General features: G+C 65.4%; 1 protein-coding gene across 2 annotated transcripts in view; it reads left to right on the forward strand.

Moving 5' to 3' along the window:
• The window catches only part of VAV2 (vav guanine nucleotide exchange factor 2), a 92143-nt gene extending 80658 nt beyond the window's left edge, over positions 1-11485 (forward strand). Inside the window, exons 16-28 of one of the 2 annotated variants that reach the window (XM_058672925.1) lie at positions 306-407; positions 688-776; positions 2013-2029; positions 2473-2494; positions 3097-3224; positions 3393-3467; positions 4220-4272; positions 4836-4952; positions 6806-6893; positions 7406-7529; positions 7819-7905; positions 8334-8488; positions 11111-11485. In XM_058672925.1, the coding sequence (XP_058528908.1) occupies positions 306-407; positions 688-776; positions 2013-2029; positions 2473-2494; positions 3097-3224; positions 3393-3467; positions 4220-4272; positions 4836-4952; positions 6806-6893; positions 7406-7529; positions 7819-7905; positions 8334-8488; positions 11111-11158 (1105 nt within the window). In that variant the 3' untranslated portion in view covers positions 11159-11485. The remainder of the gene's footprint in view (positions 1-305; positions 408-687; positions 777-2012; positions 2030-2472; positions 2495-3096; positions 3225-3392; positions 3468-4219; positions 4273-4835; positions 4953-6805; positions 6894-7405; positions 7530-7818; positions 7906-8333; positions 8489-11110) is intronic. The other variant, XM_058672926.1, reaches the window with a different exon arrangement.
• The last annotated feature ends 525 nt before the right edge of the window (positions 11486-12010 follow it).

Raw genomic sequence — 12010 nt, forward strand, 5'->3', positions numbered from 1 at the left:
GGTGGGCCCTGCCTCCCGGGAGGACAACAGGGCAGTGCCCGATGGCTTCCTGGGGACCTGGGGCCTTGGGACCTCACCAGGGCTTGGCTCCTGTAGGAAGGGACCCAAACTGGTTTTGCATGAAGTCCTGGAGCCCCCCGTCTGTCAGTTGCATGGGTGGTTGTGGGGGGACTGCATGGTGAGCTAGGGCTCTGGGCGGGCACTCCCCCACTTCTTTGGTGTCTTCCTCCTGAGCTGTGGCTGTGGGAGGCGGGCAGGCCCGGGGCCTCGCTGGACAGGCCAGAGCACAGGTTCCCTCTCCTCAGGTCCAACATCAAGCCCGACAAGGCCAACGCCAACCACCACAGCTTCCAGATGTACACGTTCGAGAAGGCCACGAGCTGCAAGGCCTGCAGGATGTTCCTCAGGTGCGGCCCGTGGGAGTCAGTGCACGGCCGTGGCCCCGCGTGGCTGGGGCGCAGCCCACTCCAACACACCGATAGAATGGGGGTGGCGGGGCACCCCCGTGGGAGTCAGTGCATGGCCGTGGCCCCGCATGGCCGGGGGCGCAGCCCACTCCAACACACCGATGGAATGGGGGCGGCGGGGCACCCCCGGGGGACCAGCACCCTGTGTGTGAGAGGGGCGACGAGCGTGCCGTGCCACCCCTGCCCGGCCCTCCTCACCCCTGCCCGGCCCTTCCTGCAGGGGGACCTTCTACCAGGGTTACCTATGCACCAAGTGCGGTGTTGGTGCACACAAGGAGTGCCTGGAGGTCATGCCCGCCTGCAAGATCAGTGAGTGCCAGGCCCTCTGGCCCTGTGCCCCGGGGGGCCACCCGCACTCCCATGTCCCCATCCAGCCCTGGGGACCGTGCCCCGCAGTCTCCCGTGGGCCAGGACTTGTCTGCTGGGCGTGAGCTGCTGCACCCCTGGCACGCTGTTGCGTACCACCTGTGCGTCAGCGGCCCCCTGCTGGCCACACACCCCTCGTGCAGGTTTTAAACTTAAGAGCATCCTGTCCAATGACTGGCAGACGTTGTGGGGATTGCGGAAGGGAGGGCGTGAAGCCGAGAAGGAACACATCTCGCGACCCCGTGGTGACCTTGCCTCCTCTCCTGTCCAAGTCCTCGGGTTGGGGTTTGACCCAGGTGTAAAATAGACACTTCCACAGAAAGCTTGGGGAGCTTGGAGGGGAACAAGCCACTCACCCTTGTACCAGGCAGGCCCTCCCCAGCATGGGCTGACACAGCTGCTCCCGCACGGACCCACGCAGGGCAGCCCGTGACCTGCCTGACCCTCCCCACGCCTCATACACCTGCTCACACACCTGTTCACATGCCCCACACACCTGCTCACACACCTGTTCACACGCCCCACACCCCTCACACACCTCATGCACCTGTCCCACACCTCACGCACCTGCTAACACACCTGCTCACATGCCCCACACACCTGCTTACACACCTGCTCACATGCCCCACACACCTCCCACACCTCACGCACCTGTCCCACACCCCACACCTGCTTACACGCCTCATGGACCTGTCCCCCCACAGTGTCTTTTTCCAGTCTTTTTCTTGTTGCTACTTGAGTGGACTTCATGTGACTCATAGAAAATGGAATTAAAAGAGAGAGCTTATTTATTTCTCTGAAACTAAGTTTTCCTCCTCTGGTGCACCCCGCCAGTGCCTGTAGTGGTTGGGGTTGGGCCGGTCTGAATCCAGGAACCGTGGCCTCACACACGGGTGGGTGTTGGGGCCCTGTGTGTGAGCCACCCGAGCTGCTCCCGGAAACGGGGTCCCCCAGAAACCTCTCCCACAGCAGGCGTTGCTAATTTATTGCAGAAGCCTCCCCTGTGGGCCCCCGACGCCAAGCTGCCCACGCAGGAGCCCAGCCCGGGAGCCCCGAGCCGACCCTCAGTGTGCAGTGACTCCCCCTCCCACGGGCTTGGGTCCCTGCTCGCGGCTGAGCCCGGCCCAGCAGGGTGGTCCGGGAGCTGTCTCCGCTAACTCCACTCTGCTTCCTTTGCAGTGTCACCGGCGGACCTGGTGAGTCCCCCAAACGGCCTCCATTGTGCCCACACAGCCCACCCCGGGCCACCCCAGGCTGCGGGTGAACCTGCGCTTCCCCCGTGCGTGCCCCAGGGCCCCGACCCCTAGCCCCCACATGGCCAGCGTCCCCAGTGTGGGTCCCCAAGGCTGCTTCGTGTCTCCCTGGAGTTCTGGGGTCCTTGCAACGCCAGCATCGAAGGCCCCCAGGCCTGGGGTCCTAGGAGCCTCTCGGGAGGGAAGGCGCACACTGGAGGGAGTGGCAAGGGAGGGGGAGGTTGTGGAGGAAGGACACCCTGAGGACTGGTGGGCTGTGTCACCTGAGGAACCGATGTCGCGGGGCCCCAGCCCCCGCCTTGACCCTCTCTCAGTGGGGGACGGGTTGATGCTGGGTCCGGTGACGGAGGAGCCCTGTCCCTCAGCTCTGCTCTCTGTCCTCACAGGACACATCTGGAGCAGGACCTGGTGAGTCTGCTGGACGGGGGTTCCCTCTGCTGCAGCCCGTCGGGGGTCCCCTGGGAGCAGGGCCTGGCCTGGCTGGCGTGCCTGGCCACATTTGCTCTCCCCAGTCCTCAGGACGCCTGGCACTCGTGGGCACCGGTCCCAGCCTCGGGAGGATGGGACAGGGCTCAAGGCCAGCGCGTGGCCGGTTGCTGGCCCCTGCCTCCACCTGGCCCGGCATCACCTTGCAGGGCCCAGGGTGTGGCGGGCGGGCAGGGCAGGAGGCTTCTGGGCGTCCTGGGGCAGGCCAGGTGGATCGGGAGCTCCGTGAAGGAGCACCTTGGAGCCTCTGGGGGTGCAGCCAGCCCACCCCCTGGGCTGCCCATCCGTCACATGAGGGTTTCTGGGCCTGTGACTCGACACCCTGTAAGCAAAATAGCAGTTCAGTGTGAGGGTCTGCCACCACAATGGTAGCACGTGTCCACGAGACACGGGTGATGCACTCAGACCCTGTAGCCGCCCAGTTGGGCCTGGGGCTGTGTGCTGGGCACAGGGCTCCCAGGTGCCAGGAAAGACCTAGCGCCAGCCAGGACTCCCAGTTACCAAGTGCCACTTGCTGTCTGCAGGTCCCAAGATGGTGGCCGTGCAGAACTACCATGGCGCGCCAGCCCCTCCCGGGAAGGCCGCACTCACCTTCCAGACGGGAGACGTCATTGAGCTGCTGCGAGGGGACCCCGAGGCTCCGTGGTGGGAGGTGCGGCCCGCCCCTCTCCCTGGCCCTGTGAGAGCAGGTGCCGTCTGCACCTACACCCCCACTCTCCCAGACAAGGATTGGAAGGGTTCCACCCTGCTGTCCCCATGACGGGGCCTTTCCTGTGGCCACGGTCCAGCCCCAGCGCCCACCATCCTGTTCCTCCCGCAGGGCCGGCTGCTGCAGACCAGGAAGTCGGGCTATTTCCCCAGCTCTTCTGTGAAGCCCTGCCCGGTGGATGGAAGGGTGAGTTTTTTCTTCTGGAAGCTTTCAGAACACTACAGCCGGGTCGCTTTTGCCGTGGAGGAGGGCTGCTATTGGCCTGCAGAGGGGGACTCACCATCAGGGGTTCCTGCAGATCCTAGCTCTCTGTCCTGGAGGGCAGCAACAGGCGTCAGCCTCGGGAGGCACAGTCGGCTGAGGTTAGGAGGGGGGCTTCTCCTCTGGGGTGCCCTGCACCCCTTTGCCGGCCCCGCCCTCCAGGCCTCCCCAGCTCGCCCACCCTGGCCCCACCCACTCCCTGGGCCTGTCCACCAAGCAGGCTGCTGTGTCCCTTGGGCCAGCAGGGGTGGGGAAAGGCAGGTGTCACCATCTCCCTGGATGGCCTGGGGCAGGTCCATGGCCTGAGTTTCCCTGTCCGCATGGTGACTGGGGTGGACAGGGGTGCATCTATGTTGGAGGCCCCCTGAGACAGCTGGGCTGTGGCCAGTGAGGGGCTGGCCTTGCAGGCACGGCGGCACCCCGGAGGACGGCCCACCGCTGCATGCCGGTGCTGGGCTGGGTCCCCACCCTGCTCCTCCCCTCCTGTCAGGTTCAGCAGTTCCAGGCTGGTTACTCACACTCATTGACCTGAAGCAGAGCTGGCGGAGTCCCAGTCACAGTGCCCCTCCTGGGGGACCCTGGCAGTCCAGGGGTGCGCTCATGACCGCTCCCTCTGGCACCCACTCTGGCCAGCCCGCCCCTGCTGGCACGTTAACCCTGATGTGCTCTGTCCGCAGCCGCCCGTCAGCCGGCCGCCGTCTCGGGAGATGGACTACACCGTGTACCCCTGGTGAGTGGCAGGAACTTGAGGTTTGAAGGTCAAGTCTCCTCGGCTGCACTGTGTGCGTCCCAGGCTGACTGTGAAAGGTTGGGGGCAGAGAAGGAGGGACTGGGGCGGGGGCGCCCTTCTAGCTGTCAGTTCACACCACGCCCCAAAAGGCTTCAAGGGCAGGCCAAAGTCAGGAAGCAGGAACTGCATTGGGGTCTCCCACGTGGCTGTGGGGCCTGCCCCTCTCCTGTCCTTGTAGGCACATGTGTGCCTGGCCCCTCTCCTGTCCTTGTGGGCACATGTGTGCCAGGCCCCTCTCCTGTCCTTGTGTGCTCTGTGTGCCAGGCCCCTCTCCTGTGTTCGTGTGCACTGTGTGCCAGGCCCCTCTCCTGTCCTTGTGTGGGCACATGTGTGCCACACCCCTCTCCCTGTTCTTGTGGGCACACCGTGTGCCAGGCCCCTCTCCCTGTCCTTGTGTGGGCACACCATGTGCCAGGCCTTCCCCTCTTCTTAAGCCATCGCTCTCCCAGCCTGGCCTCCACCACCCTGCCTGAGCGCCTCCTGATTCTGTCCTCTCCCTGTAGGTTTGCAGGCAACATGGAGAGGCAGCAGACAGACAACCTGCTCAAGCCCCATGCCAGCGGCACCTACCTCGTCCGCGAGCGGCCCGCCGAAGCCGAGCGCTTTGCCATCAGCATCAAGTACGGGGGTGGCAGTGTAGCTGGGGTCCCCGGAGAGCCTGGCACAGCCCTGCAGCCCCCGGGCAGGACTTGGAGGGGCAGCCGGGGGCTGCTGGAGAGCCTGGCAGAGGGGCTGCTGTGGCCTGTGACCCTTGTCCTGCCAGCCTCCTGTCCACAGCCTGTGTGGACCTGACGCTCAGGCTGCTTTCCTGACACTGTGTCCTACGGGGCACCCCAGTAGGGGTGCCTACCCAGGAGGGGCATCCAGTCAGCAGGGCTGGATGGAGCTGTGGCTGCACGGCTGTGACCGCAGTGACCCAGGCCGGCACGCGTGACTGAGGGCAGGGGTCCTGGGCAGGACGAGGAGTACCTCATGGTCCCACAGGCCCACATGCATGACCACCTCGTCCCCCCTCTCAGCTCTGTTACACCCCTTCTCTGCCCTCGCCTCCTCCACGCCCACCCCAGGGCGCTGTGATTCTCCTGAGCCCTGCAGCCAGGCAGAGGGTGCGCTGAGGTCGACGGGTGCGGAACGAGACTGCCCCTCTGACCCGGGTCTGGGGTTCCCCTTTCAGTCACCCAGGGGTGAAGGCAGGGGTGTGGGGAGCCAGAGGGAGGGTGACAGTAGACAGAGCTCTCCAGGAGGTCCCACAGATGCCTCCAGGGAGTGGCCATGCCGTGGTGGCCATGCTGCGGTGGCCGAGGCCCCTGGGGTCTCAGCTGGACACGACAGCTTGGTGGGTGCGGCCTGCCCCGCAGCACCACGCCCACGGGGAGCTGGGTAGCACTCCATACTCTGGCCATACCTGGCCTGGCAGGCGCCGTGTGCATGGGCCTCCCACGGAGGCGGCGGCCAGTGGGCAGTGCTTGCCCTCATGGAACCTAGAGCTCCGAGTGGCCATGCCCCCTCACTGCATACCGCTGGTCATGAAGGGACCTCCTCCTACGTCTGGTGTATGTGGGCTGGGGAGAAGATGCTCTGGCAGTGTGAGGGACGCTGGTTGGCCGTGACCTCGGCTATCTTTGTTGTCTGGCCTGGTGCCTGTGGGCATGGAGAGGCACGTCCCAAGGAAGGCCCGGGCAGACTTGAACTTGGTGCTTCTAAGGTGCGGCTGGGCCAGAGCTGGGGTGCAGGGCAGGCCATCGGGGGAGGAGAGAGAGGTTCCTGTGTCGAGAAGCAAACCCACCGGGCTGAGTCCAAGGAACTCAGCCAGCCCGTGGGCATGAGGCTTGGCACAGCGTGCCCCAGGGTGGACAGCCAGCAAGAATACGGCATGGCCCATGCTCTGAGGCCACTTGACAGAGACGTGGCGTCTGGCTGTGGGCAGAGAGGGGCTGGGCCGGGGGCAGTAGCCCCAGGGTCTTCCTATAGCCCCACACCTAAAGGGCCTAGAGGGAGTCGGGGGACGCAGAGGGAGCGGGGGGGTGCAGAGGGAGCCGGGGGGGCGCAGAGGGAACCGGGGGCGCAGGAGGAGCCCAGGGGGCGCAGAGGGAGCCGGGGGCGCAGAGGGAGCCGGGGGCGCAGAGGGAGCGGGGGGAGCGCAGAGGGAGCCGGGGGTGCAGAGGGAGCCGGGGGGGCGCAGAGGGAACCGGGGGCGCAGGAGGAGCCCAGGGGGCGCAGAGGGAGCCGGGGGCGCAGAGGGAGCCGGGGGCCACAGAGGGAGCGGGGGGGCGCAGAGGGAGCCCAGGGGCGTAGAGGGAGCCCGGGGGCCGCAGAGGGAGCGGGGGCCGCAGAGGGAGCCAGGGGGGCGCAGAGGGAGCCGGGGGCGCAGAGGGAGTCGGGGGCTCAGAGGGAGCCCAGGGGGCACAGAGGGAGCTCAGGGGGCGCAGAGGGAGCCGGGGGCATGGGATGAGCTGGCCCCCGCACCCACCAGGTTCAACGATGAGGTCAAACACATCAAGGTGGTGGAGAAGGACAGCTGGATTCACATCACAGAGGCCAAGAAGTTTGAAAGCCTCCTGGTGCGTGAGCCGGGCGCCCCTGAGCAGGTGTTCCCCGCCAGGTGTAGACGCCCAGGGAAGCGGGTCCGCGAGGGCCTTGGGAGCTGTGTGGGCTGGGCACAGTCCTGACTCCTGCTCCCTGAAGCCCGCCCTGGGGCACGCTGACCACCTTGGGAGAGCCAGGATCAGAGGCTGTGTCGCAGTCTCATGGTGACGCACGCCCCGTCCCCCACCCCCGTCCCTGTCCTGCCCACCTCACCCAGCCAGGACACGGCTCCACGAGTGGTTCTAAGTGACCAGGGGTCGGTCTTGGCCCCCCACCTGCCATGTCACTTCCCTCAGAAGCTTCTTTCTGAGTGGTCGTGGGTCCGAGGTCTTCAGGAAGTGACCTCCCCTGTGGGTGGGCCGTAGGGAGGAGGAGTGGAGAGCACCCAGGTGGCAGGGGCAGGCGTTCCCGCCGTGACCCTGGGGAGGCTGGTCAGCAGGGAGGACTGCCTGGAGGCGGTGGTGGTCAGGAGTGCGTGGGCCCACAGGAGCTGGTGGAGTACTACCAGTGCCACTCACTCAAGGAGAGCTTCAAACAGCTGGACACGACACTCAAGTACCCCTACAAGTCCCGGGAGCGCGCCACCTCCAGGGCCTGCAGCCGCACCCCAGGTACTGCCCAGGCCTGACCCAGGCCTGGAGCATCGGGCAGGCCCCTCGCCGTCAGCCATACTGGCATAGCAGGGGATGGGGCGGCACCCGGGCACAGCAGGACAGGATGGGAGCCAAGGGCCTGCAGTGAAGGCTGGCACGCCCGGGGTGGGAGCAGGTGGTTCCCAGATGCAGGGGGTAGGTTCTGCCCGCTGAGCTGCTGGCCTTCGCTTCACCCCGCTGCCCGATCATCCCACGGCCCCGCACCGTGCTAACGCGCCCTTCCTAACGCGCCCTTGCCTCTCTGCAGCTTCCTGCGCTTCCTACAACTTCTCTTTCCTCAGCCCTCAGGGCTTTGGCTCTGGTGCCCAGGGCCCCTCCGCTCCCTTCTGGTCAGGTACCGCTGCTGCTCGGCTGGGGTGGGGGGAGGTGGGCAGAGCTGCTGCGGGCCCTGGGCACGTGCTGCGTTCCAGCCGCGCCCACCCCATGGCCTGTCTCGGGGCTCCCCGTGGGGCCCTCGGCACACGGTGGGGAGCAGACCCCAGCCCACGTGCAGCCGCTGCCCCTGCCCCAGCATGTGGCCTGCTGTTCTGCACCTTTCCTTGGCCTGCTCTGTGGTCACTCTGCTTAGACTTCCGGGGCTGGGCTGAGCTGGTGCAGGGCGGGGCCTCGGAGCCTGAGCACTCACAGGTGCTCTTGTCCCCAAGGACATGTCCCTTGGCCACCAGGGTGTCGTAGCTGGGGATGGTTTGTCCTTCCGGGGGCGTGATGTTGGCTCTGCGCTCCAAGGGAGGCCATGGCCCACCACCCTGTCTCCCCCTACAGTGTTCACACCCCGGGTCATCGGCACAGCCGTGGCCAGGTACAACTTCGCTGCCCGGGACATGCGGGAGCTCTCGCTGCGGGAAGGCGACCTGGTCAAGATCTACAGCCGCATAGGTGGGGACCAAGGCTGGTGGAAGGGCGAGACCAACGGACGGGTGAGTGGGCCGGCCCTGCCCTGCAGGCCCCTGCACGTAGGCGCTGACCCATGGCCTCCTGACCCATGGCCTCCTGACCCATGCTGGGGAGGTCCAGTCAGGCCCCAGATGTGCCGTGGGCACCCCAGGAATTGGGACAGTTCTAACATGGATCAAACCTGCTTCCTACCCCCTGAGTGGATGGGCGGGGCCTGTCATGGTCCTGCCCACCTGAGTGGATGGGCGGGGCCTGTCACGGTCCTGCCCCCTGAGTGGATGGGCGGGGCCTGTCATGGTCCTGCCCCCTGAGTGAGGTGGCCAAGGCCTGTTGTTCCTGCCTAGCTCATAGGCCCTTGGGTCCAGTCCCCCATCCAAGCGCCCTGGCAGTGGCCCAGGTTTCTCACCAGACCTCTGAGTGCAGAGCTCTGCTTGGGGGCTGCAGCTGCCGTGACAGGGCTACTGGGCAGTGGTCAACGAGCCTCTGGCTGCCATTGCTGGGGACGGGAGCCAGTCTGTGCTCTCGGCCTGGGCCTGTCCACTGGAGGACCTTGGGTCTGATCACTGGCCTCCAGCTGGCCCTGGAGTGTGGCAGCCACGGATCCCTGGCAGAAAGCACCGGGCCGTGTGCCGCTGCAGGGTCCCGGGGTTATGACGGCCAAGGCCGGCTCAGGCGCAGGCGGTACAGACGCCGTCCAGCGGCAGCACCCAGGCCACTCTTTTTTTTTTTTTAAGATTTATTTATTTTTATTGGAAAGCCAGATATACAGAGAGGAGGAGAGACAGAGAGGAAGATCTTCCATCCGATGATTCACTCCCCAAGTGAGCCGCAACGGCCGGTGCTGCACCGATCCGAAGCTGGGAACCAGGAATCTCTTCCGGGTCTCCCACGCGGGTGCAGGATCCCAAAGCTTTGGGCCGTCCTCCACTGCTTTCCTAGGCCACAAGCAGGGAGCTGGATGGGAAGTGGAGCTGCCAGGATTAGAACTGGCGCCCATATGGGATCCTGGTGCCTTCAAGGCGAGGACCTTAGCCGCTAGGCCACGCCGCCGGGCCCCCAGGTCACTCCTATACTTGTCTTCTTGTGGTTGTTGCGTTGTGGGGCGCACTTCCTCCTGTCTTCTTGTTTGGGATACTCTTACTGAAGACAAGTCTCTGACAAGCCCATCCATCCTACAGTCTCTGCCTTTCGGTGGGTGTTTGTGGTTCGTTTATGTCTGGTGTGTTTACTGGCCATGGAGCTTCCGATGCCTCTGCTTGCTGTGCTGTCCCAGAGGCACATCCTTGCTCTGACTCTCCTCTCTATAAACCTCCCGTCCCATGGCTGGCTGGTTACTCACTCTGTGGTTCCCTGAGCCTCCTGTGGTGTGTCCCCAGAGTCCACCTGCCGCCTTCCCCAGCCCTCAGGGACTGTCTTTCATCTGGAATGTTCGGGCTGTTTGGGCAGCATCCTGCCCCTCCATGTGAGGGCGCTTCGCTGTTGCTCTGTGGTTGGGTTGAGGTGCCAGGGGCACGGCAGGGAGCCGGGCTCTCCGTCTCAAGACGCACAGGCCGGAGGGTCTTCCTGGTCATGTGGGTGCCACCTGAGGCCACTTGGTTGAGCTGATATTGCCAGGTTCCTCCGCTAATTTCAGATAGCAGACCTGGCCTGGTGCTGTTGTGTAGCAAGTAAAGCCTCTAGTGCCAGCCGGTTCAAATCCCGGCAGCTCTGCTTCCCACCCAGCTCCTTGCTTGTGGCCTGGGAAAGCAATGGAGGATGGCCCAAGCCTGCACCCACGTGGGAGACCCTGAGGAGGCTTCTGGCTCCTGGCTTCGGATCGGCTTAGCTCTGGCCGTTGGGGCCGTTTGGGGAGTGAACCAGTTGGGGCCGTTCTTCGTCCCCGGAAGGCTGTGTGACGACCTGCAGGCATGAGGACCTCGAGCTACTCAGCTCCTGGAGTCTGCGAAGGGCCCAGGAGCCAGCTCGAGTCCTGCCTCCCACTTCCTCCCCCGGGCCGCAGCGTGTCCCCGCTGTGAGTGATCCCCTCCCACACAGCGCCCCGTCCCTCGTCCTCCGGCAGGCGCAGTCCCACTTGCGGCAGCCCTGGCTAGAAGCTGTTGGGTGTCCCGTGGGGGGAGGTCTGCTGGCCGTGGTGCGTGTGTCGTCCCAGCCTTTCTGACCACCGACTTCCTGGCACCTGGCCTCTCGTGTCCCCCCTCCTGCCCACCTGGCCTGTCCCCCTCCTGCCCACCTGGCCTCTCGTGTCCCCCTCCTGCCCACCTGGCCTCTCGTGTCCCCCTCCTGCCCGTCCACATCCCTGGACCCTGTGTACCAATCGCCGTGCTTTGCTTTCACTTGTAAAATTTCTGATTCCAGTCTCTCGCCTTTTCTTTGGCTTTCTTACAGTACGACTCGCTTATTCACAGCCTGAGCACCCCTGGGTTGGTATCTAACAAATGGAGAACGTTCCAGAGGATGCTGGCCCCCGCCCCTTGCTGATGGCGGACCTGGCCAAGGCTGGCGCATTTCCGGGGTGTTAGCCCAGGCCTGGCTCCTTCTGGGGGCTCGCTGTGCAGCTGGCCTGGCCCTCCAGGAGGTGGAGGGACCCTCGACCCTAGTTTGCTGCCTCAGCGGCACCCCACACACTCTCCTGCCGTCTCTTCCAGATCGGCTGGTTCCCTTCGACGTACGTGGAGGAGGAGGGTGTCCAGTGACAGCCTGCAGGCCGGGGGCAGTCCCGGGAGAGACCAACGAAGCCATGCTTGGCGAGACGCCCGCAGACCTTGCAGGCCTCGACACCCTGCGGGGAGGGGCAGGTGTTGCTGAGGGCGCCCGAGCGACGCGTGGCCGTCTTCTGCCCGGGGCGCCTGCTTGTACATAGAAGAAAGCAGCTGCCGTGTGTGTCCGGCTGGCACAGTGTTCCAGAGCCTTCCCAGGGAGGGCTGGGGGCCGCAGAGGGACCTGGCCTCTGGCCAGCCCCACCCTGTTTCTTCCTACTTCTCTCAGGGGGTCTTGGGGCCTGGGAGGCAGGAGGGACCAGAGCCCAGCTGTGCAGGGTTGGGGACCAGGGAACCTGCGGGGGAACTCCAGAGACACTCCAGCTTCCAGAACCTTCCATGCCCGTCTCTTCCCTCCATGCCCGAGGCAGGTGGGCCCGGGCCTCAGGAACAGGGAAGCTGCTGCCTGCCCCTCCTCCCGTCACTGGTACTGCTCTCATCTCACCCCAGGTACCCACCTGCCATGCCAGGGGATGAAGCTTCCGTAACCCTGGGACAGGCAGTAGGGGACAGGCTCTGCTCCGGTCAGGTCTCTGCGACCCACGTTCCTCTGTAGCAGGTGCCCAGGGCAGTGGAAGTGTGGGAGCCCAGCCTTTGCCTGCCACCGCCGCCTGTCCTCCAGGGCCTGGGGCCAGCCCTGACTAAGTGCTCTTGGGGGTGGCCTGCCCCCTCCTGTCGTCTCCTGGCCTTTGGCCGCCAGCTGCCTCCTCTAGACCCTCCCTGCCCTGGTAGACCCTGGGGGCTGGTGGCCCTGCCCAGCTTCCAACTGAGAGCATCCGCTGAGAGCCG

The sequence above is a fragment of the Ochotona princeps genome, chromosome 14 (genome assembly GCF_030435755.1).
Source record: "Ochotona princeps isolate mOchPri1 chromosome 14, mOchPri1.hap1, whole genome shotgun sequence".
Taxonomy (NCBI): Eukaryota; Metazoa; Chordata; class Mammalia; order Lagomorpha; family Ochotonidae; genus Ochotona; species Ochotona princeps.